This window comes from Falco peregrinus, chromosome 10, assembly GCF_023634155.1.
Source record: "Falco peregrinus isolate bFalPer1 chromosome 10, bFalPer1.pri, whole genome shotgun sequence".
Classification (NCBI taxonomy): Eukaryota; Metazoa; Chordata; class Aves; order Falconiformes; family Falconidae; genus Falco; species Falco peregrinus.
The window spans coordinates 5604247-5630613 of NC_073730.1; the positions used below are offsets into that span (position 1 = coordinate 5604247).

The window sequence follows — 26367 nt, forward strand, 5'->3', positions numbered from 1 at the left end:
ATTTTAAAGAATCCTTCCTGGATTTGGGGGGAAGTAATGAAATAGAAAATAAAGGAGCTCATAAAATTTTTCTGTCTGCTTTGGGTGGCAGAACTCTTTTTCTTCCCATTTAAACTAAGCCTTCCTTACGGAGATGGAGCAATACTCAGGCCCAGACTAGGTCTTCAGAGTCTGCTCTAAAACAGGGATGGGGGCTACGTGATCTCTTAAATGACTTAATACTGCAAAGCAATTAACTGGTCTGTGGTTGCTAGGACCTGGCTGAGGACAGCTAGCTAGAGGATTGATTCTCAAAGCTGAGTACTATCAGGAGTGTGCCTCTTGTGTGCGTGGGCAGACAGAGACTCATCTGAGCCGTGTTAGGATATCCAGGCCCTGGTTTGGGGGAAGGAGGAGACTAACAGAGGGAGGAAAGGAAAATAGCAGAGGTTCTGTGCTAAGAGCTTGAGAGAAGGACACAGGAAAATGATGAGGGTTCTTTACTGTGGTGAAGTGATTTCTTCCTGTCGCCTGTCTGTAGGCAAGAACAGGTTTTGCTGTGTTGTTCAGTTAAAGGGCACAGTGTAGACATGATCTCCTTCTGAAGCTGAATCTTACATGAGAGCAGGGAATATTCTCTTAAGAGGTATGAGCTTTGTATTTCAGAGATAAAGGTAAATAAGACATCTTATTTGCAGTTTCTCAGGAGAGTTTACTTACCCCTTCTAATTAAGGGTCCCTCTTTCACCAGGAAGGGCAGTCAAAGTGGAGGCAGCTTGAAAACCGTTGCAGGAAGTCAGTGTTCCCAAACAGCCACAGGATGGCATCATCTCTTCGTGCTAGTGCAGGAGAAACTGCCCTGCGTCCAGCTGGCCTCTGTGGAGAGACCTTTTTGGGGTTAACGGGAGTCAGTGCTACAGCTTCAGAAGCTGGGACTGCTCAGCTAAAGCAGTTCGTTTGCTTTAAGGACTTGGCCGTTCTGGTTTCAAGGTTCAGGCTGGTTCGGGTAGTCCTGTAAAAAATGTCAGAGCCTCTTACTACCTTGTTTTGCTGCAATACTCAGCCCTGTAATGGTGATGCTGTAGGGCCAAAACATATTCTGAAAACCTCTGCCTTGCCTTGAGGTCACCTGAATTTTATATACTGGTCTGCAACACGCCCAGGGGCAGAATTAGAATCCAAGAAGGATCCTCTTTGCCTTGACATCACTGTGTAGATGGGGACTGTCCTGTTGCTGGGTCCCACCAGCAAGGACCCATCTGGTGTGACACATCTGGGGTGCAGTGTGGCCAGTGCTGCTGTAGGGGGACCTCAGTGAAATGCTGCTGCGGGTGGAGAGGTGGTGGATTCTTCACTCAGTTCCCCAGCATTTACCCAGGACGAGGAGGGAGAAGGCCTGCCTCTTCCCAAAGATAATGTCCTCTGAACGGTGTAATTTGGAGAGAAGATAGAAGTGTCTTATTACACTGGGCACTGGCTTGCAAAGCAGCAGTGCTACTTCTGGTCATGGCTCTGAGCTTTGTTGGCTGAGTAAATAGAGGGGAAGAGTCAGTGAAGATCCAAATTTTCCCTCCTAGTGGGGTTTCATGGACTGTGGGGGCAATTTTTGCATCCCCTCAATCCCTGGACTGCGCCAAGATGCTCAGCTTCACCCCAACCCCTGCCTGTTTCTAATCTAGGACCCAGGAACTTCCCCTTCCCTCTGCAGCCCCTGGTACCCCTGAACGGCTGGCCCTGAATACAATGTGCAGGGCTGCTGTCTGCAGAGAAGCAAGGTGGGCACACTGCTCGTTCCTTCCCCCCAAAAGTGTGTGTCTGCCATTTCTAGCTGCTCGCTGCTGTGGTCCTGCATGCCTCATACCACCAGCCTCTTCCAGAGCCTCAGCTCTGTAGGCAAGGTGCAGCCTGGTGCATCACCCAGGTGAGAAGCAGGTTTTTATTTTTTGCCGTTGTGGAGGGAGACCTCAGTGGTGCATGACTTGGAAAGCTCTGCCCAGTAGTGGTGTGTGCCTGGTCTTACGACTTACCCAATGCAGGCAGCTGCGAGAAGCTGCAGACACCGTGAAATACTTGTCTGATCAAAACCAACTGGGGTTAACTAGTCTGTGCTGTTGACCCTCTGCAAGTTAAAATAACTCCTCTGCAGCCCACCTCCTGCAGTGCACAAACACAGCTTTTCTTCTTCCTGCTACTTTTTGCCCTTGGGTAGAGGAGCTTGGCTGAGTTCGTTAACAAGGCAAGACCATTAAATTTTATTAAACTAAGCTGTTTCTTTAAGAAAATGTCTCTGAGCTGCACAGCTGGCTGCAGGCAGACTGCACAGCCTCTGCCCGCCGAGCTCTCCCTGTGTCTTATCTAGGGCCAGGATGCAGATACAAGAAAGATTTCCCCAGGAAAATAAACACACGACTGAGCACTAGAGACACAGCATTTGTTTGCAGTTTGAGTCATTTACTTTTGGGTTCTTTTTATTAAAAAAAAAAAATAAAACCAAAAAATTTGTTTTGGTTTATCTTTCCCCCTGTTACGTGAACTGTTTAGGGAAAATAAAAGGTTGATATTGAAATGCAGTTGTGGGGAGGCAGTGCGGTGGCTGGAGAGTGGGGACCCATGCAGCAGGGTTTGTGTACCATGCGTCTCCTGCTGCCTTGTTAGCATGGGTTGGGTGGGGTTGCTGCTGCTGATGGGTGGCGGGTTCTGGTGCACCTCAGGCTGTTGCTGCTCTTTTGCTTTTGTCTCAAGAAGCAGCTTATTCAGTGCGTGGTATGGCTAAACCAGCACCCCTCGAGCAAGGTGGCCCGCGTGCTTTACAGGGTGCAGAGGCTCAGACCATCCACTGGTCGGATGGATCAGGGTAGGGTTGTATCCTAGTCCCGCCCTGCCCAGCCCTGGGATGGTCTGAATGATTTTGGGGAGCTCCTGAAATTCAGACTTGACTCTGAACTCCCCAAAGCCTGGATCAGACGTGTTGCATGCAACACAACACACGTTTTCTTGACAGTTCTCTAGTTCTGGTAGGAATTGGTTGCTCTCACCTAACATTACTTGCTTCCCCTTCCAGAGAAGGACCTTCCTGCTGGGAGCTGCGCAAAGCCCAGCAGCTCCACACCAGGCAGGTTGTACTCTGCTGGTGCTGCCTGCCTCCGTGCCTCTGCTTGTTTGGGTATGCCTCTGACCTCCCATCGTGTTTCCCTTCGCTCTGATATTTTATTTTTTTTATTTCTCCAGGCAGCGCCGCCCTTCCTCCAGGGCTGCCGGTGCCTCTGGATTGCAGCAGGAACACCTGCCTGGGCAGGGAGGCTGCTTTGCCCACCTGGTAAGCGTGGAGGTAGGAGGGCTGGGAAAAGTACCTGGATGCGGGGAAGGAAGAAGGAATATTACAAATATAGTGCTGGCTCTCCAGGGTCTTGGCTGGGCTAGGGGTTTGGGACAGAGACCAGCGCTATTCTTGCATGTTTCTCTCTAGGATTAGCTGTGGCAAATCCTGATTTTTTTATAGCATTGTATATTGCTTCATGTTTTGGAGGAGGAGGGAGTTACTTATTTCAATGGTAACAAAGCAAGCTGGAAAATTAAGGCACATATGGGGTCAATTTAAGGGGCTGTTCAAGGAGGAGCCTGGCCTCCCGGCTGTTACCAGCACAGCCACACACAGCCAAACCCCGTGAAGTGACGTGATGTTAATATTACCACCCTCTCCGCATGGGTCAAAACAGGCTGTGCTGAGATTGGGTGGCACAGGCAGCTGTTTCTAACTGGTGGCTTTGCCCCGCAGTGGCACGTGCCCTGGGAGCCAGGGGAAGGTGGCATTGTCCTTGCCTGGGGTGGAAGCGGTTGTGTCCAGCAGCTCCATCCAGGCTTGCTCACATGGATTTGGCTGCTCGTCCCCCCAGATGTCTGGCTCTGGCTGGTAGCTCTGGTCTGCTCCAGCAGCTCTGAGGAACTGGAAGAAAACGGGAGGAAAACATCCAGTGTACAGATGCTGGGCAAAACCCAGATGTGATGGGGCTTGTCATCACACGCGCACACTCCTCGTTGGCAAAACAAGCTGGGGGAGACAAAGCCTGGCGGGGTGGAGAGTGGGGAGGCAGAGACCCTGAGCTCCTTGGGAGGTAGGCTGGGCACGCAGCCCTAGGGGAAGCAGAAGGTTAAAACCAGAGTAGGGGTGAGAGCTGTGTGTGGTCTCTAGCTGCTTTGCCTGGCTGAGCCGTCATGCATCCAAGGGAGATGAGGATGGAGAGGGGTGCAGAGTCCAGCTGTACGCTGCATCCCTGAGTAAGGGATGACTGTGGGCATGAACTTTACCCGCCTCTGCTCCTACAGCACATGCCAAATCCCAGAGCAGGCAGGCTTGACAGCCATTCCCAAAGCCCTCTGCACAGCATACAGAGCTGCCCGCATGGCATCAGCCTGCAGCAGCGCATGCTCGTGGGTCTGCGTGTGTTTAATGCGTGGCACAAGGGCTGCAGGGAGAGGGGGTGGCTGAGTGTGCTGGGAGAGCGTGTCTGCTGCTTCAATACCGCTTCAGTGTGCCTAGCCCCACAACAGAGGGGCCTTTGGTCCTGTTCTTCTTTAGTAGTCATTCAATAAATAACTCTAATGCCCATAGCTAAGCCTTTACACAGCCTCAGCTTGCGTTTCCACTCTTGCAGTAGCGTGGTGGGCTCTTTAAAGGCAAGTCTGTATAAAACAGTCTTTCAAGAAAGGTTTGTCTTCTTAAGTGCTGGTGCAAAAGGGCCGGTCTTGCAGCCTTCTCTCTCCTCCCTGCCTCTCACCTGGGTGGCAATGCATCCTTCCGCTTTGCTGCCTTAAGGTGGTGTCTTGAGGTCTCTAAGGTTGGGCTGAGGGCATCTGGCTTCAGGTGCTCTCAGTTGCCTTTGATGGCCGGGAAGATGGCACATCTTTGAGCTGTGGGGTAGCTGCTCTCAGCTTTCTTTGCATCTCCAGCGTGAGCTGAGTTTGGACAGAGCCTAGACAGTCAAGTTGTGCCATCTTCGCGGCCGGGCAAGCGAATGAGGCATGCCTGGGCTCACTTCATTATGCGGCCCTCCGTGTTTGTGCAGGGGGAGCAAGCAGGTGGCTCGGTCTTTGAGTGCACATGGTCCCCCACACCCTTGCCTGCGCCACAGTGCGTGTGCTTGCATATGAGTGCAGAGGGAGAGCCTCGCACCCGCTTCACTGCGTGCCAGCCCGGTGCATGCATTGTGCTCATGGCAGGAGGTACGTATGGCCCGGTGGCAGGATACCCTTGCATGCTCAGCAGGGCACGTGTCCACATGCACACCTGTCCTTTGCCGGGGTTTCTGCCCTTGGGCATGCTGTCATGGTTGGGCAGAAGTGGCTTACATAAACCTGCGCCTGACTGCCTTGCTCTCTGCTGGCCCTTCAACACGCTGGTTAGCCGCTGGGCTCAGCCTCTTTTGAAAGTCACCATAAAGTGGCAGCAGCTTTGGCATCTCCTCGTCCCTCCTAGTGCACAGCTGAAAGGACTGGTGGCATCTCAGAGAGGAGGGCCTGAATGCCCTCCTGTCTGCTAGATGGGCAAGGAGGGTCTCTTGTCCAGCAAGAGCAGCTTGGGCTGAGCCGAGATCCACAGGTCCTCTTCATCCTTCTTCTTCTTCTTCTTTTTCTTCTTGTTCCTCTCGGCGTGCAGCTGCCCATTGCTGCTGGGGCCACCTTTCTTCCTGCTTTCTCCCTTTCGGCTGCAGAAGCAGCAGTGGCAGCAGATGAAAATGAAAGCAATGAGGACGACGAAGGGCAGACCCATCAGCACAGCTAGGCAGACAGTGTTGAAGACACCTTCCTCGTGCTTGGTACGGATGAGCTCCAAGATGGAATTAAAGAAAGAGCTGATCTTCTGCTCCATGTTGGCTCCTGGGCAGGCTGCCTGTGCTGCTCTCTCCACCTGAAGGCCCCCTGGGATACGTTCTGTAAGCAGCTAGTGGGCTCCACAAATGTCCTTGGATGGTGCCTGCAAAGACAGGAAACCACACGGATCAGGTGCCTGCTCCCTCAGCAATTTTCTCCATGGAGCTGCCAGCACAGCCAAAGCCTCAGCAGGATGAAAGGTCTGCTGCCTTGGAGAGGTCTGGGGTCACAAGGGACAGGCCATGCTGCCAGCCACATCCTTTTGGGTGTCCCCATCTGAGAAACACAGCCTGTCAACCTCTTCTGGGGTTCATTCGTGGTGGTGTGGATGGGCAAGGAGGGCTTTGAGCATCCCTACATGCCTTGTCATCTAGCCAAGCACAAATTCTGCCCCTCTGGACATATAGCTCAACCCTTGCTTGGCAGCCACAACACGGAGCTCTTATTAGACCTCTGTAGGGCTTATTTCTTAGAAGAGGAAATATTGTCTGCAGGAGCTTTCCTGTCCAGGAAAGGACTTGCCTGGTCCACCTTGCAAGGGACCGCACCACAGAGAGCAGTTCTGCTGCCATCGGAACTGGGACTTGACATGTCACAGGTCTCTCTTTACTCCCATCCACCCTGGGATGGGGTGTCTCATTTGAACAGCCCATTTCTCACGGTCTGGGACAGGCAGCCCAGCTGCTGTGGGCAGGACACTGCCCTGTGCTCGGGCAGCGCAGAGGCAAGGTGTGCCTGTCCCAGCCACCACACGGGGGTCTGGCCCTGTCGCTCTGGCACCCGGGGCACTGCCAGCAGGTTTGGGGTGGGGGCTGTGGTTAAACAGCCTGGATTTTTGATGGGGACTATGGTCAGTGTGACTCGTAGGTGATAGGCAAGTGGGTGGACCCCAGCCTGGTGCCCAGGGCTGCCTCCATGCACCCAGGGCTGGCCACAAAGGCAGCGGTGGGGGAGGACGAGGGTTGGCTGGGGATGGAAAAGCCGGTGCCGTGCCTCACCTGGGAATTGCTCCAAGGGTTTGGGTAGGGCTGAGGAGCATTTCTGCAGCCTGACGTAAGGTTTTCCTCTTCCCTCAGGGAGGGAGAGGTGCTGCTGAGTGGCAGGGCTCCCAGGGAAGCCCTCCTGCTCTCCTGGGGCCAGGCAAAGCTCCTGGGGGTTTTGAGTAGGGCAGGGGGCTTTGTACTGTGAGTTTGCAGTTCTGGTTCAATATGAGGTTTGCTAAATTATGGGTTGTACAGATGAAGAGCTGGCAGGGGCAACATCAAGCTGTAATACCGTGTTTCACCCTTGCTCAGCTTTTTACATCAGCGTCTTTGTCAGCCTTTGGGATTCAAGCCGTGTAGCCTCTTGAGGGAATGCAAAATCCCCGTGTGCACAGGAGGGGAAACTGAGGCATGGGAAAAGAAAAGCCAATGCTTCCATGTAATAAAAACTTAAAAGGTACAGCCTGAGCTCCAAAGGTGTCCTGGAGCAGTTGATCCACTTGTCCCCTGTGACCACCAACTCCTCGGCTCTCCCTCTGGCAGCTCTCCCAGAGCCCCAGCACCAGATGAATGAGAAGAGCACCCAGGCTGGTTTCAGCTAAAGCCTCCTTTCTATAGCATCCTTCCTTGCTTTGCATCACGATTATTTCTGCTGCGGCACCTGCTAAGGGATGCTTTCCTGCACCGAGCGTTTTGGGATGCTCTGCTTCACCCAGCTGGTGCCACTGCGTATCTTCCTGCCTCACTTTGCAATTACAGCCTGCCTCCTAACGAACCAAGCTGCCAGCCTTGCCTGAAAAAGAAACCGCAAGTCCCACCCAAACCTAACCATAGCCCCTGTGCCGCTGCCAAGGCGGGAGCTGGTGGGCAGCCCCCAGATAGGTGTTTCCCAAGGGAAAAACCTGCCTTCAGAAACAGTGTCCTGGGACCTACAAAGCTGTATGGGGGGTCTTGTTTCCCCAGCTGCCCCCAGCCACTGGCTTTCAGACCTGATTGCCAGGATTCCAAGAGCCATGTCCTTCAGCATAGATGCTGAGCTCTCAGTTTGGGCTTTTTTGGGGAATTCTGGACAAGTGCTTAGATCCTATTAAAAGAAGGGGTTTATCCTCCCTGCCTCTCACAGAAACAGACTGACCGCTATAAATGTATTGTTTCGATATGCACGAGAGCATAGCTGAGCTGGCCCCAATTAGCTGGTGCTGGTGCTTTTTCTTTCGAACACGTGCACGGGAAATGTGATGAAAACAGGCGTATGAATTTCTGTGGGTGCCTTTCTGAAAAACTCTCATTGGAGATTTACCAAATGAAATGCAGCACTTTGGGAGGTGGTTTGGGCTTTGGCTAAGTGAAGATGTTTGAAGCTAATCTTTTATTGCTGGATTTTTTTTCCAGTCTGCTGCATCTTCCAGTTTCTGCTTGCTAGAAGGGGAATTTAAAAAAAAAAAAAACAAACACAAAAAGACAAAAAAAAAGGACTGTGGTGGGGCTTTTTCTGGAGGTAGGCAAGCAGGATGGGGGGGGGATGCCAGGCATGCACCCAGGAGGGAGGGATGGTGCTGCAAGACACAGAAGAGCCTTTTTTACCCTACCTCTGCCACTGGGCAACTTGCTGGCCTTGGGAAACTGGCTGCTCCCTGCCTTGCCTCATGCCCTTAGCCGGCAGAGGACAGTGATGTCCAGTCCCCACCTGAGAAATCACAGGCTACCACTGAAGGCTCAGAGACCGAAATCCCTTCCACCCTTTTCCTACCCGCTGCCCAGGGCCGGCAGTGAGGTTACAGATCTGCTTTTGCTGACAGGAGAGATAAGCAAGGGCTCTCTGGGTGCAGCTCTCTGCTGCCTGCAGGCATGACAAGCAAAGGGCAGCGGCTTCTGAAGACTGCTCCTGTCCCAGCCTTCCTCCTTGCTAAGGCCTTTTTTGGGGGCAGCTGTCGTAAAGGTTAAACTGCAACACAAGTAAACAGAGCAGCTTTTCCTCAGCCTGAATCATCTGTGTGATGCAGGTTTGCCATTTATCCATAAATATCCTGACAGCTCATTATCCAGGCAGGAATACTGGACGCCTAGGATACACTTCATTCCAAAAAAGAAGTACAAAAACCCAACCCCAAAACAACAACCGCCTTTAATTTCAGACAAAACAGGATGTACAATTTTATTCCTGGGCTGAGCTGCTTTATATTTATTGCCTCTAAACTTCTGGGGAGGGAAGGAGGGCTGGAACTTCCTTTTAAACTTGTAATTAATTGTTTGCAGAGAAAAAAAAAAAAAGAGAGAGAAAAAAACAACCCAGGGAGCAGAGTCCTTTGAAATGTTTCCACTTTAAACTGGAGTTGAATGCGCTCTAGAGGCTTGTCCTGGGAAGTGCCCAGCTGGGGACATGTGGCTGCTCTGAGCAATCCCATAGCAGCAGGGATGTGGCCGAGTGTCCCTGGCAAGGGGAAGGCAGAGGTACCTGCTACCACCCTGACCAAGCAGCGCCAAAATCCTGGGGCCACCTTTCAGCATAGCTATGCAGCTGGTTTTCAAATGCCTTTTCTTTTTGGTGTGTGCGTCGCCTTTTGTTTTGTAGATGAAGGGATGCCTGTGCGCTAAATAAAGGGGTTCTTCAGTTTAATTAAAAAAAAAAAAAAAAAAAAAAGCAGGGGGGAGGGGAAAGTAGAAAAACTGGTGCCTTTTGAGCCAGTGGCTCCGAGGGCAGAGGGGTTACCCAAGGCCATCACCAGCTGAAAGCCTGTGTGCACAGTGGGGAGCTGCATCTAGGAAAAATCCATGCTGCCACTGAGCGTGGTGCAACAGCAACGTCTCCCCTTGGAGAGGGGACGAACAGGGAGAGCTGCGTCCGTGCCGTGGTCCATGACGGGTGTGAACCGTGTGCCCAATGCACGTGTTGCCACAGCTGGGAGGTCAGCTGTTTTTTTGGGTCAAGATATGGGACCAAAAAACAGGCCCAGGGAGGCACTGGGAGACAGGGCAGCATCTCGGGGAGGGCTGCCGAGCACCCTGCTAAATGAGCTCTTTGTTTTTGGGTAGCCGGTGCTGGCAGCGAGTCAGGGGAAAGCTGACACGGTAACTTGCTCGGGAAATCCTGTGGCCAGGGATGGACGGCTTCTTCTGACAGCAGCTCTACATGGCTGGGGTTTGCACGTCTTGTGTAAGTTTTAATCGAAGTTGGGCGTCCAATACAAGGTTCTTTAATCCACATTGGCTCTGCAAGAGCCGGTTTTCAAGGGTGGGGATCGTCTGCCACTCCTCTGGAGTTACAGGCAGCCGTGGGTGGAAAACAAGCTCCTTTGGAGGGCCAGCTTGGGATGGCACCACAAACCATCGGCATGCACGGCTTGCCTGGCTGGGCTGGAGGGGTAAAGGCTGCCAGCCTGAGCATGGGGAAATCAAAACAGAGGGGTTGCCTTGGCAATGCTGGCTTGCCCACATCCTGTGCGCTGCAGAGCGACCGCAGCAGCTGGGGATGGAGGTAGAGTTTGCAGAAAAGTTGCAGTTTGCTAGAAACAGGGGGCATAGAGCTAGAAACTGTTATGCAGGGTCACTGTGGCAGAGGGGAGAGAGCTGGAGGTGGTTTAGGACCTGATTTTGCAAGTTAAGTCCTTTAGGCTCAACCCTCAACTGGCTCTTACATCTGTGTGTAGTTCCCTCCAGCCTAACAAAGCTCAGCTGCTCCTCTTGGCTGACATGCCTGGCTCAGGCAGGAGCGGGGCTGTTCTAAGGTGCTTCTCCCTGCATCCATGTTGAAGCAGGGGGCAGCTCTGGAGAACAACCAACTGACAGCCCATGACCTGCGGGGTTTGACCCCGTGTACCCCTAGGTTATTTGAACTCCCCCACGCTTGGTGTTCAGCTGCAGCTTGGGACTTGCCGTGGTAACACAAAAGCATCTGACCTGCAGCTGCCCCCGTTTCCTTAATGCGGACCATACCGGATCTTCTGGTGAGACCTCACTTCATGCAACTGATGCTACGTGGTGCAAAGCAGGAATCACAATATTCAACTTGACCGTTTCCTTCTGTTATTTGCTTTGTATCAAGCTTTGTACCCACTTCTGCTGGCAGTGATAGCTCAGGATCCAGCTAGGAGAGGCTAACTTCTCTCTCAGAGCCTGTGCACTCTCTGGTACAACTAGCAGAGACACAGCTACGCATGCATGCACACCAGTGACATCTATTTTCCCATTTGCACCTGCAGACTTAAAGGAAAACTGGATGAAAGCTGACACTGGGAGTGAGCAGTTTCCTGCGCTGGGATTGCATGTTACTCTTTCGGAAACGGTGAATAATACGAGTTTTGCTGCCGGTCTCTCCAAACTCGCAGCAGGCTCCAGAGACCTTCCTCAAACGTTCAAAACCAAACACCAAAAGCTATCCCCCAGCAAACAAAACCAACTACAGCTCCGTCTTATTCCCACCGCCGTCAGACCTTCCAGCCAGAAGCCGTGCGGCGATGCTTTCGTCCCCTAAAGGGAGCGAGTTGGAAAACTACCCCTCCGAGTGCTGGGTAAGAGGGTTAAAGTGAAAGTATTTTGCAAAATGCTGCCTGGAGCCCTCTGGGACACCATCCGCACGCCGGCGGGATGGCCGCCCTCGGTGTACGGGCCAGCTCTGCCTTCCGACATCACCCCCATCACCCCGACAGCACCGGGCGCCCCTCTGGGCCACGTCCACCCCCTCGACACTGTCACCGGCAGCGCGGTACCCCGGCCGCCCACCCGTGCCCCTCCGCGGCTGGGCTGCCCACAGCGCTGCTTGCGGGAGGCTCGGGGGGCAGCGGACCCCCGCAGCAGCACCCGCTGGCGCAGCCTTACCTCGAGCTTTGCTGACCCGCACCCCTGCGCTGGGCTGGCGTGGCCCCCCGCAGCCGGCTGCTCCTCGGCGCCGTCAAGTGCCGCTGTCCCCACCTGCCCCCGCCCGGAGCCACCCCCAGCGCCCCCCCGCCCGTTAAGCAAATGGTGTGGCCTTCAACCCCCGCACAGCGGAACGGCGCTGCTGGGGGGAGCGCAACGCCCAGGGTAACGCTGCGGCTCCCCCCGGGACCCCCCCCCCGCGCCCCGACCCCGGCCGGCCAACCTACCTCGGCGCCCGCCCGGCCCGGCCCGCAGCGCGGCGGAGGAAATGGGCCGCCCCGTCCCGCTGCCCCCGCCCCCGCCCGCCCCGCCGGGGCTCCCGGCCCCGCGCCCCCGCCGGGGGTGGGGGGCACAGCGGGGGGGTGCGCAGCGGGGGGGGGGGCACCGCCGGAGGGGGGAGCCCGGGGGGCACCGCGGGGTGGGGGGACACCGCGGGGTGTGGGGGGGGCACAGCGGGGGTGCCCCGGGCGCGGCCGGGCGCTGCCGGAGCTGGGGTTGTTCAGTCTGGGGCGGCGGCAATGGGGAGGGGGTACAAGCCCGGCCTGGGCAGTGGCGGGGGGCGGCTGGGCTGCGGCAGCGGTTTCCCCAGGAGCTGTTTCGGGGGCAGCGGGGGGTGGGGTCTGCGGGGCGCCGATGCTGTCGGGGGGCTTTTAGGGACAGGGCAGAGCCCCGTGTCCCAAAGGGAGGTGCCACCCCACGCCCCTGCAGCGGGGACAGCGGTGGAGGGGGGGGGGGCACACCGGGAGGCCCCCCCCCCCCACGCCGGGGGGCTGCTCTCCGCCGGGCGCGGGGCACAGGGCACAGTTTGGTGGCTTTTTTTTTTTTTTTTAATTGGTTGGAAAGCGAAGTGCTGAAGTACCGAGAGGCCGAGTCCTGCCCCACCTCTGCCCTCGAGTGGCTCCAAAGGGTGTTTATCAGTATAGTGTAGGGTGCTTTATAGATACATATATAAATATAAATATAAATATAAATATAAATATAAATATAAATATAAATATAAATATAAATATAAATATAAAAGTGGGCACCCATGGGGGCTGTACGTGATGTTTTCCCCCCAGGAAGCCGCTCCAGCCTGTGCAGGGCTCTGATATTCCCAAAATTTGATTTTGGCTCAGCGTGGATCGCCGCCCCAGCTTCCACATGCTGCTTTCCCTCCCTCTTGCTTCCGAGCATCCTGAGGGATGCCAGGAGTCACCGGCTTCCCAGTGCTCCCCAGTCTGGGGCTGAGCGGGCTCTGTGCAGCGTTGTGATGTTGACAGCTGGGCAAGCCACAACTAGAAAAATGTTTTGCTGGAATTTTTCTGCCTGGCTTGAATCATTCTGGATTACAAAAACCCCGTGCTTGCCTGCCCTCCTCGCCCTCCTCCCCGCTCCAGAGCCGGTGGCTTTGCTTTTCCCCTTGGGTCCTGGTGCCAAGGCACCGGGCTGGGGGAGCTGGGGCTGCCCGACCCTTCCAGGCTGCTGGAAAATAGCCCCGTGCCCCGGCAGTGCCAGCAGCACAGTCACGGTGGGAATAGGAGAAAAGAGGGGCAGAGGAGGGATGGAGCCAAGGTGCCTGCCAGCCCCGGCTGCCTCTGCTGGCCTCCCTCCTGCTGCCTTCATCCTGCTGCTGGGGCCGGGGGGTGTGTGAGTGAGAGACCCCCATTGCAGGCTGCGGCTTGTGCCAAGTGTCTCCTGGTAGCCTTTGGCAAGGTGTTTATGTGCTGCGGGAAGTACCAAACCCTTTTAACATAAGGATTCACTGCTTGTTAGTGCCAGGAACTTTTTTCTCAGTTTTTATGCTACAGGATGGAGATCCCTGGGCTTTGCACCATGTTCATGGCTCACCCCATCCCAGCTCACCCCTTTCTAGCTCATCCCTTTCTAGCTCACCCCATCCTGGCTCACCCATCCCGGCTCACCCCATCCATGCTCACCCATCCCAGGTCACCCCATCCCAGCTCACCCCATCCCGGCTCACCCATCCCCGCTCACCCCATCCCAGCTCACCCCATCCCGGCTCACCCCATCCCGGCTCACCCCATCCATGCTCACCCCACCCCGGCTCACCCCATCCCGGCTCACCCCATCCCGGCTCACCCATCCCGGCTCACCCCATCCCGGCTCACCCCATCCCGGCTCACCCCATCCCGGCTCACCCCATCCCGGCTCACCCATCCCCGCTCACCCCATCCCCACTCACCCCATCCATGCTCACCCCATCCCGGCTCACCCCATCCCGGCTCACCCATCCCGGCTCACCCCATCCCAGCTCACCCCATCCCAGCTCCCCCCCTCACAGAGCTGTGGCAGTTCCCTCATTTGCAGGTACCAAACCCTCCTGTGAAACAGCCTTCCCAGCACATGCACGAGAAGCCACCCAGCCACTCCACAGCACCAGGCAGCGTAACGTCACCTTTGAAACCAGCCTAATAGGATTGCCTGGAAATATTGTATCATTAGAGGCACCAGGCTCAGGGGTGTCCAGGGCTGGGGTGATGAAAGCCCTGCCCATCCCCAGCAGAGCTGCTGCTGTGGCGGCTGGGAGGTTTGCTTTGCTCCCTGGGCAAACAGCCCCGCTGGGGCTTGGCGCCTTCTTGTCGCTAATTTAATTTGGCAGAGGCCTCAACAAGGGAGGAGCTGCCAGCCTGGGCACCTTCCCTGGCTTTTTGGGGGCCCTTCCAAGCACAGTGCTTCAGCATCCACTTGGCTTCAGGCAGGAGCATTGTGGCAAAGTGGTGGAGCCGGTGGGCACTGATAACGCTGAGCTCAGCATTTAAACCTCCCGTGATGCTCCTACCTGTAAAGGGGAGCCTTGATGCCATTGAGTGTAGTGACACCATTAAACCAAGCTGGGAAGCACTGGATGGACTTGAAGAAACTTAGAATTAATGCAAGTATATACAAATATAATCAGTCAGGCCATGGCCCTGTCTAGCCGGCATCCTCTTCCCCATAGTGGTCCACAGGAGATGCTTTGAAAGAATCTAAATTCCTTTTGATGCCTGACCCTGTGGATGTCTCCTGCAGTGAGGAGTTCCACAGCTCCTTCATATGCAGCGTGGGGAAAAAGGACTTTCTGGGGGTGCGGGGGTGTGTGTTTGTGTGTTGAACCCACCACCTCCTAGTTTTGTTTGGCATCCAGCGTATCTGGGCTCCAGGGGATTGCCCTTTGTTTCTCGGAAACTCTAATGGGCGAGAGGAAGCCGTGACTCAGCTGCTGATGAATAGCTGTTGCTCCACATTACACATCTCCCTGCTTGCTGGTGCCCCTCAGCACCAGGAACCAAGTAAGCCCGTGCCAGAGAAGCCCCTGTCACATTGTGGGATGTCGGTCTGAGCCAAAATCCTACCTCCAGCCCCTGTTTTCCATCCATCCTTCTGAAACCCCTCATTTCCTTGCAAGATCAAAACCTTTCACATGCTGAAAAGCTCCCCTGATAACTTCCATTTCCTCCAGCATCCTCTCAATTTCTAATTTTATTTGGAACACACTACTAATTTTACACTGAAAATAAAACCACCCTCTTATTTTCCCCTTGTTTCATCGGATTCAGCTGATTTATTTACTAGTTTGCCCCATTGCACAGCTGGGAGCTTCACTCCTGCCTTGTAACACCCAGCTGGTACCTAGGGCTGGTATATTTGGCTTTTTCTCAGCACGGTGGGATGGGAGGAGATGTGAAGTGACTGCAGATGTGATCACACCTTTCTTCTCAGCTGCTTGCTTTGCTCTCCGGTTGCGATTTCCGTTTGTAGGCGCCAGCCTGGCTTAAAGTAAGCAATGGAAAACTCTGCTCCCGGAGGAACATTCCTCTCATTTTTCCCCCATGCTTCTGCCTTTCTCCCTCCCTTTCCCCCTCCCACAAAAAAAGCCTGCAGTTTAAATACCAAAAATAAAGCACGCCTAGTTGTGTGCTGGATAAAAATAGCAGCCCTTGGTATTTGCTTTAGCAGCAGCAATGGATTTTCTGGCTTTGGAGAACAGGGAGGCAGGAGCAGGATGGGATGGGGTGGGATGGGATGGGGTGGTGACCCTTGGGGGGGGTGGGTGGAGAACAAACACTGAGCTGGTGATTTTGGGGCTGGCAGGCTCTGTGGCTGCTGCTTCATCCCCTCTTCTCCCTCTGTTGGTGCCTGCCTGGCTCTGTCCCCTCCTGGCAGGGGGAAGCCGTGGGGTTGGGGTGGGCTCAGGTGTCCAGGTCCCACCTTGGTGCCAGTGTGCTGGTTTGGGGCGCAGTCCTGCATGAGGGAAAGGCTGCTTTTAGGGGAAATGCCTCAAAACTGGGGTGTTTTATGGGGGTGGCTCTTCCCCACCTGTCACCTGTGCGGCTTTGGGTGCAGCTGGGCTTGCTGAAGTGGGTCCAGGTCTGCTGGAGATTCCCTCCCTGGTGCTGAGGGGAGAGAAAGGGCTGGGGTGGGAGCAAGGTGGGGTCCTTGGGTGCCTCCTCAAGTTCTGCTTGGTGTTTGTGTTGAGAAAAGATGGGGTATGGGGACCCGCGTGCGTGTGGGAGGGCGGGAGGCTGTGTGTCCCAGTGTGTGCTGTGGGGATCCGGAGGGAACCGGTGAGGGCTTGTTCTTGGTTTAGAGCTGATGATTGTTTTGTGTACACGAGCCTTCAGGAACTCCTTCCTGAGGAAATCCTATGCGCAGTGCTGGCGGTGGGTGAGGGGGGTGAGGAGATGTGCCGGGTGGTGCCTTCCCACTTAGGAATGGCTCAAGGATCAGTTACATGAAGGCCAGGGGAAGAAAAACTCGTTGGTGAATGGGGGTGCTCCTTCCCTTGGCATGGGCGTGGGATCACCTCCCAAGGGCTGGAGTTGTGGGAGGTGGGAACCAAAGGCAGAGGAGCAAGTGATGCTCGGGCGCAGCCCCAGTGCCCCCTGAGGACCAGCGTGTGCCCCCAGTAGTGGGAAGAGGTAGCTTGTGCCTCCTCCCAGAGCAGCCACTCCCGGGGGTTTCCCATGCCGGATGGGTGTTGGATCTGATCTGCCAAGGTGGATTTTTAGGTGACAAACCAGTTGTGCTGGCTGTGCCATCCTGTGCAGTCCTTCCTTTGGCTTAGCCCTGCGATGCTGAGGAGCAATCGGCAGCCATCCCTCAGTGCCCGGAGCCCAGCTGAGGTGGGCAGGGAGATCCAATCCCATTTTTTTCATGATAAGTGGCTGCCAATTTTTTAATTTTTTTTTAATGTTTTTATTACTCCTTCACCTCCATAAGCCACTTCCATGGGGGAAGCTGTTCCTGGAGACCTCCAGTGAGCTGATGTCCCTTGGCTTGGGACCACATGAGGATTTTGGCTGGTGGCCCTGTTGCAGTTGGCCAAGGTATGCCTTTGTGCTGGGATGTTTTGCGCTGCCTTGGGGCTTAGCTCCTGCCTGGGGATGGGGAATATTTGACCCTTGCTCTTCACAGTTCAAAGACTCTTCCTCTTCCTCCTCCCCATCTTGTTTGCTAGCAAGGCTTGGTGGGGAGGATGCAGCTGGGTGCTGGGGCTTGGGCAGGGTGGCTTGGGGGGGCTCACACCCTCCCTAGCGAGGGAACCGAGAGCAAAATGCAAATTATGGTGGGTCAAAGAGTTAAACCACACTGAAGACCTTTCTCCTGGAGGTGTTTTGCCTCTCTCTGCCCCCTGTGAGGGAGAGCAGGTTCCTTTATTTGGAGGGGCAGAGTCCCGCCTGGGCAGGGGAGAGGTGGCTTTGGGTCACGGGAGAGGAACCGATACGAGGTGGTGAGCAGGCAGGTGCTGGCTGCTTTCTGCATGAGTGCAGCAGGGGACGTGGGACCAGGAGGAGGGCCAGAGCCTGTCCCCAGGAGCAGGGGGACAATGGCTGCCAGTGATGCTCCTCCAGGACTGTCCTCTCTGCTGCTCCCGCCCATTTCCAACGCCTTCTCCTGAAATTCTGGAAAGATCTCCCACTCCCCTGCCCACCCCCCCACCCCCCCCACCCCCCCCACCCCCCCACCCCCCTTTTCTCACTTATGGGGAGGGTTTTTCTCCTAAACATTTGCAGAATTACTTCCTTCAAACCCGTCTTTTGTTGCGATGTCACCAAACGCAGGGGATGGCCTGGGAACAAGGTGCCCTTGTGGGCAACAGAGGTGGCTTGTGTCCCCACCAGCATCCTGGTGTGCTCCACTCTGCTGTCTGGCAGCTGTGTCAGGCCCTGGTGCCCACGGGGGAGTGACACCCAGGGGATAACCTGGGTGGGAGAGAGAGGATCAGCTACGTCGCTGGGAATGAGTGGGCTTATTATACATTGCATGGTGCGTGCTGTAGGAGGGCTGCGCACCTTCAGCATCCCCACCGACAGCAGGAGGCAATCCAAAATAGTGGGAGTGAAATGCCACTGTAAGAAGGTCCCTAATCATAGCTAGGATCTTGCCTCAAATATGATGTATACAATGCAGATTACATTTTTTTGGTGGGGAAGATTGTTATAATGTCTTAGAAGCAGAAAAATTACTGCGTGTCAAGGCCATGGCTGTAGTGCTCCTTATCCCAGGGAGACAGGACAAATCAATGAAATATAAAATCCCTGCATTTAGATTTGATTAAAAGAGATATTTATTTTTGTTTTTACACTCTACGTAATTAAGCTTTAGAGCCTGTAGCCACAGGAGTTGAAAATATAAAAATGGGAATGAGGTTTTAAAGGGATGATGAGCACATCCAGGCTTACGAGGGGGAATTAAAACCCAAGCATGTTAAAGATGGTGCTATCAAAATCACATCCCGCCAGGCATAAAGCAGCTGTGAATTCATGGGACGAGGATGCCCCTTCATTGATCTGTTCCAGCCTTGCTCCTGCAGGCGTTGCACCTCCTCCCACAGTGCTGCTTGCTCCTGTCTGAGCATTTCCCTTGTGGTTTTTTGGGCTGAGGTTGTGGGGTGTGTTGCTGGGAATGCCTTGCTTGAGCTCCAGGTTTGGGATGGATGCCCAACGCCCTTGCTGAGGACCTTTGTACACCCTCCTGTTGTTTGCTGGTGGAACAAAGTTCTCCAGCATCGCTCATGCAAGAAGGGGACTTTGGTAAGAGGGCTGTGATGAAATCTCTCTGTACAAAGTGCAGATGGGGGAGCTGGTGATGTGATGCTCTGTGATGGCTGGAAGTGCCCAAAGAGGAGCATGGCTGCCTGCAGTGTGTGCCGGCGCAAAGCCTGGGTTCCCTGGGGACGTGTGCTCCTTGGAGTGGCTGGAAAAGTGCAATCCCACCACATGTGATACTGCAGGACTGTGTCTAGAGTATACAGATGGCTTTGAGCAAGGGCAGAGGGGGCCAGGGCGATGAGAGTGGTGGGCACCTGCAATGGGTGACAGGGAAGGAGCTCCCCAGGGGTTGGCGTGGTGGGGCAAAACACTTTCCTGGCTTAAGTCAAAACTTGGAGCATTTAGGAAAGACCTTGTGCCAGCCCTGACCCCTTTCTCATCCCATCTGAAGCATGGAGTTGGGCCATGGCTCTGATTTTGGGAGGTGGGTTATGGTCCAGAAGGATGCTGCGGTCCCACATGCGCCTGCCTTCTCTGGGTACCAACTTCTGAGCGTTGCGTGCCCAGCTCTCATGTCTGGTTATTGCAATGGGAAGACCGTGTTTCCTCCAGGTGAGCATTTTTTGGGGTGCTCTGCAAGGAATGGAGGTCCTGGGGTCCCCAGTTGGCCCCAGACATGCTGCACGAGGGGTACAATGGAGAGCAATGCCCTCCTCTAAGGGACCGTAAACAAAACCCACTGCATTGGATCAACTGTTTGGCCAAGCATGGTGAGACTGGGATGTCAAGCACTGGTGCAGACAACCCTTCCTCTCCATCCCAAACCCATCTCCATCCTGGGCTTGCCTGAAGGGTCTTCCATGGCACTGATTCCCTTCAAACATGAAAAAGTTCATTTGATCCAGACAGCTGAGTCTACCAGGCTTCAGGCTTGGCGTTTTGCTGTGCCGGTGGCTGTGGCCAAGGTGGGCGATCCCCCTGCTCACAACTTCCTTTTTTTTTTTTTTGTTTTCTTTCTTTTTTTTCTTTTGAATCAGAGCAAGAAAGAGAAGTTGAGAAACTGCTGCAAATTCCCCTGTTTTGCCTCTTAGAACTTAAATTTAGAAAATATTGAACCAGTCTGGCGGAAGAGCTTCTTTTGGGCTTTCTCATCCTGCCTGGCTACGTGTCAAACTTGAAAACTTAAGACAAGGAGGTCTAAATAAAGTCTGTCTGTGAAACAGCTTTCAAAATCCTCTGAAATTCTTACTTGTCCCAGAGATTTTTGCTAAATCAATATTGCTTTTTCATTTTTCGTGGCTTTTTTTGTTTTGTTGTTGTTTTCCACTGGGGAGCATGTTCTGCTGGAAATAGCCTTGCAATTTGGTTTTTGGTGGGGTTTCCATCACGCTGGGAACAGATTGCTGTCTAAATTGGGAGAATAGCTCTAACTGAAGACTCTGGGGTTGTTTTGCTCTGCTTCTGAGCATTTACACTGTGGCTTTGCTTTCTCTGGCTGCAAGCTGCAGAGCTGAGGGCCTCTCTAGCTCATGGGAGCAGCTAAATTTATTAACAAAATGTTTTGCGCTGGGCTGAGGCCAAAGCACAGCTCCCTGACTTACCGTGGTTAAAGGACCGGCCACACCAACCCAACTTTGGGGTCACTTTATTGTTATATATTTTAACAGAATAGTTTGGGTGGGGGGGGGGGGGGGGCGGGGGGGGGGGGGGGGTGTGGGTCTTGGGAGCCTCTGAGCTGACCTGCTGCCTGAGGCAGCCGTGGAGGCGGATGAGGTTGCTCAGGGCATTCTCCAGCCTGGTCTTGAGCACCTCCAAGGATGGACATGGCACCACCAGCTGACACTGGGCTGCCCCCAGAATTTCCTCCCTCTGTTTTTTTTTTTTTTTTTTTTTATCACATGGCATGTGATTTGTCTCTCAGCTGCTCTATTCCTCCTGGTTGGTGTTTCTGGCTGTGCTTTGCAAACAAGGAGGATGTTTTCTTGGGGCGGCTGCCTCGACTGTACGACACCTTGCAGCTCAGCTGCAAAGAGCAGAGCAAAAAAACAAGCCTCTGTGGACAGCTGCTTTGGATGCAGAAGGATCTGAGCTCTGCTGGGGCAGGGCATGTCCTACAGGAGGGTGAGAGCGTGCCAATCCCTGCTGACAAGCCGCCTGTGCTCCTTCTCCTGTGGGATAAAGGATTAGGGGCAGGGAATGCACGTCCCTGCTTGGAGTGGGGTCGGGGGGGGCTGTGTCGCTGCCGGGCTTGGATGCGCCAGGACCCCGCTCCCACCCCGCTCCTGGACAGGCACACGGCTCGCTTCTTCGGTATCTTTTATTAATGTATAGAAAATGCATTAAAAAAAGGAACTATACATAGCCTAAGAGCGGTCAGGACTAAAAATACTAGTTAACAATGGTTAACAAGCGTCGATCCCATTCTCCGAGCTACGTTTTCATTACAGGGTGGGGAGGCTTGTTTAATATATTATTTATTTATATTATTTATTTTATTTATGCATTTATTTGCTTTTATCTTCCCCCTCATTTGGTTGCGTTGGTTTGTGTTTGAGTTCGTCAGAACCTGTCCAAGGGATTTCGTCGCCTCCGTTCTTCCTTCTTATTTATGGTTTCTAAATTTTTTTTAAAGTAATAAATACAATTCCAGGGTAACACCTGTACACAAGGGACTGCTCGTTTTTTTGTTTAGGTCTTCGTGTCACCATCCTTCTGAGAAACCACTGAGACCTGGAGAGCTGTAGGCTGGGTGCCGAGGTGGGTCCAGGCATGAGCACATCCCCAGGGATGAGTCTTTCCCTCCACCTTACCCGACATCCCCCCCCCCCCCCCCTCCCAGAAGGGGCAAGGACCTGCCACCGCCATCTGGGCACCATCAGGTTTAAGGAAGGGGGAAGGTGAGCCTGGAGGGTACCAGCTGGGTTTGATGGCCATCCCAGGGTGCTTGGTTGGCAGAAACACGGATGGGCTTCTCCCTTGGCCCCGGGATGGAGCCCTCTGTTAGCGGTGTAAGCAGGAGTTAAAGGGTTTTGGCGGGGGCAGGGGGCACTTTGCTGGCAGTGTCTGGTAAGGTCAGAGCTTGTGGGCATCACAGGGGGCCACAGGGCAGGGGGTGATGGTTACCTCAGGGTGTGACGGTGGGGACATCCCAGGAGGGTGGCTCTGGGTCTGGATGAAGGGCATGTGCTGGCACCGAGGTGATGCACCAGGTGGGTGTTTGAGCTCCTGCTGTGTTTCAGCAGGTTGCTCTAAGCCTGTGGCAGGCACAGGGCTGCCCCAGCGTGGGGACACCACTGCTCGAGCCCTCACCTGCTGCAGCACTGGCAATGAAGATGGCATAAGCTGTGCTGTCCGCACCCTGATGCTTCCTGGGGGGAGCGTCGCTTTGGGAAGGAGGTAAGAGGCTGGGCAAAAGCGCGTTTAGGCTGGTACTACGCCTTGAGATGCCCATGGTAAAGCAATGCAAAGGAAAGCAGTAGAAACAAAGGCTTCTCCCAAACTTTTGTGTGGATGCTCTTCCAGCATCCTCCTGCCAAAACCCAGCTACCTTTGGGAGGGCCTGGCCTCTCTCCTTCCCCAAATTATTAATTTATAAGTGCTGTCTTAAGGATCACTTTAGTAAAAGCAGCTTTTCCTTTCAAGAACTTTTGGTTTTGGGTTTTTCTGTTATGTTTTAGTGCAGTGCATGGTGGGCTTGGAGGTCTGGCTGGAATGGAAACAGAGGGAAATCAAAACTGGGCAAGAGATGAAAGTCCCTTGGTGTTTTCTTCCAAGATTTTGGGGTTAGAAATAAGAGGCAGCTTTGAAAGGCTGAGAGGGTCCTGGGTACACGTGGTGCTCTGCTGGGTGAAGGACATGATGTGCTTCCTCCTGCTTGATGTTGTGGGAGCTGGCATCTCGCAGTGGATAGTGGGGTTTGGGTAATGGCTTCAGTTTCCTTTCTGGGCTCTGGGGCAAGCCTGGGTCGTATGAGCTGGATGGCAGAGGAGCCACCAGAGCCCAGTGATGGTTCACGTGCTGGAGTCAAGGTGAGATGAGCACTGGCAGCATCTGGGCTTGGCTTCTGGGAATTTCATGCCAAGACTTAATTCAGTCTCAGCGCTGTGCTGATGGGGGACAAGGGCCAAACCTGGTCTGGTTGGAGAGTGAATTCAGAAAAAGGGCTTGCCCAACCACTGATGGAGGGTGCAGAGAGATTGTACTTCATCACACTCTCTGATGCTCTGTAGCATCAACGTTAAGCACAAATTTGCTTGAAACTGCTGGCAGGAGCTTTGTCCAGGAAAATTCATCAGGCAATAATGAAAAATGAATTTCTGGAAAATTGTATCTTGTATGTGGGCAACTTGAACAAGGGACAATGGCCCAAATGACCATGTCATCCTTGCTAATTGCGTGCTTAGGCTTGGGTTAGGCTATCACCAGGAGAAAACCATGACGTGTAGAAGTCTTTCCTTTAAAAGATTTTAGCAACTGCGTTTCACCGAGGTAATAGAAAGACAACACTCTGGTACCATGTGTGAGAGCAGGGACCAGCAATGGTATATAACAGCACCAGAAGGTCGGGTGTTATCTCCAAGAGTGTCCTTCAGACTCAATGATGGCATTGTGTCAACTGGGCCCTCTCATCCCAGTTACAGGACTTATAAAAGGGATGACGGACATGAGCAGGGAGGGAGAGATATGCGTCAGTAAATCTGTTAAGAGAACAATCAACTTTTTTGAGGATCTTCTTTTGAACCCCCTGGAAAAAGCTTGTTTTGATTTTTCTGTTTGACTCATACTTTTCAAAAGAGAGTTCTTGCCTTCCACTTGATTGCTAGTGATGAGCTCTCGTGTTTCCACGGACGTCTCCTCCTTTTGCCTGGGTAGACAAGCAAACAGCACCATCTGAGCAGCCATGAACACCATCCACCGCCCGTCTCTGCTCCTGGTTATAACCGGTGCACTACAGTGCTTCTGTTAGGACACTTCTTGCCCATAAACTCTTGGTGATGTTGGGAAAAATATTACTCTGCCGGTCCACTAGGAGGCTTCTTAGGTTTTAATCGGCTGTGGCTGCTGCTTGACTTTTAGGACCTAAAACAGGGCAGGCTGCTCAGGAGGTGTGACATGCTGCCATCTGTGACACCGGCCATGTCCTACAAGAGTTCCCATCATCTGCAGCCTCTCTGACTGACCTGTTGCCCAACTGGTTGACTTATTGCCTGATTTGATGCTGATTGGAAGTAACAAGAGATGCCTCATTTACACACGTGATGTTGCTGAGCTACAGCATCCTTCCTCCAGGTTGGACTGCAGCTTGTAAGCTGACCATTTGAAGGGCTGGAGCCTGGATCTGATCCTGACCTTGGGGTTAGCTATGATTTTGCGTGCCAGTACATGGACAAGGAGGCTGCGTTTCCTGCTTAATGCCCTTCTTCAGCTCTGCAGCCATGGTGAGTAACGTCAGCAGATCCAGGAGCATGGCCATGAAAGAGACACTGGCCTGAATTATAAGCTACTGTAAAGATGCCTTTATGTTGCCATCTGGTAGATGTTTCTTGAGACAAAGCAGCTTCAGTGTGATAAAATAACAAAGCAGTGTTTAGCATTTGTAATGCTCCCTTGGCTGCAAACCCAATGATGAGCTGTATTGTCCTTGGCTGTGGGGACAAGTCCCTTCTCCGAGACCAGACCAGTGACAATACCCAGCATTGATCCGAGCACTCAGCAGAGGAGTGACTCCGGTGGGTGGTCATTTGGGCTACATGGAGGTGGTGTCAATGGTAACAGGACCCAGCCAGAGCTATCCAAAGGGTCCATCTTCCTTAAAAGAGGAGAAGTTAAGGGTGGGAAGAGTGAACTCATCTATTCTTTCAAGAGTCTTGAAGAGCTCCAGAATCTGGATGGACTAAACATTCCTTCCAGGAAGGGAAATGGTTGATTTCCTGTTAGAGAGATGCTGATACCAAGGCACTGAGATTTGTGTCCCTCTTGTGATGGCAGCGAAGAGGGGTGGTGCAGGAGAAGGGAAGGAATGGGCATTTCTCAGCTTGCGCTTCTCTTCCCTCAGCTGTGTTGCCATCCTTCCCCGTGTACCGTGGAGGTCTCTGAACAATAGCACCTGGGCTGTACCAGCTGCCGGCTTCAGGCTGGGCTGCGCTTGTGTGGTGGCTCTTTTGGTTGCTGCTCCTTCTCTGAGACTATTTGGTTTGGGACCAATGCCCTCAGTGAAAGCCAGCGCAGTGGGATGTAGAAATAGCAGAGGAAACGGGCCCTAGGCCTCAAGACCACAAGTAGTGATTTTTCTCCCAGGTCCTCTCCTTTGACTCCTTTCTTCTCCATCAAGCTCAGCACAACCCAGGCAGATGTTGTGCACCTGGAGTGGGATGAGTTCAACTGGAAGGCGTGGATGATACAGGCTGGGGCTGGTGGAACAGCTCTTGTTCCCTTATACCCCATGTACATGAGGATGAGTTTGGCTGTGGTGGGGCCAGCACATGAGCTGTGGGCTTTCTAGAGTTTGCCTACATATGCTGATGCTTGCCAAGCCCTCCTGGTGTGATGTGCGAAAACTGGGGATGGGATGAGCCTTGCGTTTGCTCATCCTCAGTTTGTCTTCATGTGTGCAGTGCCTGTGTGTAGGGGAGGGATGACCAGGCCAGAAAGAGAGATAGGCCTCTGCCTGCTGGAAGAGTTGGTGTCTACAGGATGGCATGAAGCTTGGGACTTCCCTTCCAGGAGGCAACAGGGAGGCAGGGAGAGGACGGGTGTCCCTGGCCATGACTGGGGTGGAAATGGCTGCCCCAAGGTCCCTGTGGGGAAGGTTTCTGCCATGAGCCCTGTGACAAACATTTCTAACAGGCTTTGCTGGGGATTTCTATGTGTTTTAAAAAAATATCAAAAAAATCTGTCTGTCTCTTTCTTGTTCTCATGTTAAGGGCCAGAGGACTGGGGTAGGGAAACTGGAAATTTGGTATTTCTCTGGGACAGATGCAAAGCAACGAGGTCTTCCCTTTCACACGGCCTTTGCTTGTACCCTGGTTCCCTCCAGCACTCGTGGGGGGGCAGGTTGCTATCTCAGATGAGTAGTAATTGGTTTTTTTTCCCTTTTCATATTATAAAATACAAACAAATGACAGAAAAGGTCAGGTGGTGGGAGGCAGGAGGGGTTCAGCTGGCTCAGAGCTGTAGGGACCGTCTCTTCCTCCCAGCGATGTTACGGTGGTTGTAAGGTCGCATCTTCATTTCCACAAAGGGGATGGAGAACTCGTGGCCTTTCCAATGGTACCAGTTAATCCCCTGGCAGGAGGGAGAGAAAGGCACAGGGTAAAGAAAGACCCTAACAAGAAACCAGAGCTGGAAAGGAAGGAAACAGGGTTGATGGCTGTAGAGAAGTCAGAAGGAAGAACTTGCTACAGGAAGGGTAAGAAACTCTTCTGCAGCCATGCCGTTGTTTTTCCCACTGCTCAAAGGCTCCTGATCAGATTTCCAGTATGTATATTTTTTTAATGTAATGCAGTAAGGTGCCATGGTAAATGACCATGGCAGCCAGTTTGAGGCACAAAGCATCAGCTTAAATGGCTTGAAGGTGGTTCCCTTTGCTCCAGCTGGTGTGGGGTCACCCCACCGGTGCTCCCACCCCTGGTGCATGGACTGTGCGGCCCCAGCTCTAGCCTAGGCTTGCTGTCAGGCTTGGTCACACCCCTAGAAGAAATGCCGAAGGC

The 26367-nt window shown here is 53.5% G+C and overlaps 2 protein-coding genes and 1 long non-coding RNA gene across 5 annotated transcripts in view; 1 reads left to right on the plus strand and 2 right to left on the minus strand.

Annotated features, from left to right (window-relative positions):
* Positions 1-2454: 2454 nt before the first annotated feature.
* KIAA0040 (KIAA0040 ortholog) lies at positions 2455-8203 on the minus strand. The gene is given in 3 exon segments (XM_027778545.2): positions 2455-5883; positions 5886-5950; positions 6846-8203. Coding segments are annotated over 3 exon segments (477 nt in total). The 5' UTR covers positions 6887-8203; the 3' UTR covers positions 2455-5512.
* Positions 8204-13908: 5705 nt separating this feature from the next.
* LOC114010529 (uncharacterized) overlaps positions 13909-26367 on the plus strand; it is a 60792-nt gene continuing 48333 nt past the window's right edge. Inside the window, exons 1-2 of one of the 2 annotated variants that reach the window (XR_008748967.1) lie at positions 13909-15443; positions 23948-24096. This is a non-coding gene — a long non-coding RNA (uncharacterized LOC114010529). The remainder of the gene's footprint in view (positions 15444-23947; positions 24097-26367) is intronic. The other variant, XR_008748966.1, reaches the window with a different exon arrangement.
* The window catches only part of TNR (tenascin R), a 78129-nt gene continuing 75854 nt past the window's right edge, over positions 24093-26367 (minus strand). For both annotated transcript variants that reach the window (XM_055815011.1, XM_055815010.1), the window contains exon 22: positions 24093-25942. In XM_055815011.1, coding sequence (XP_055670986.1) covers positions 25823-25942 — 120 coding nt within the window. In that variant the 3' untranslated portion in view covers positions 24093-25822. The remainder of the gene's footprint in view (positions 25943-26367) is intronic.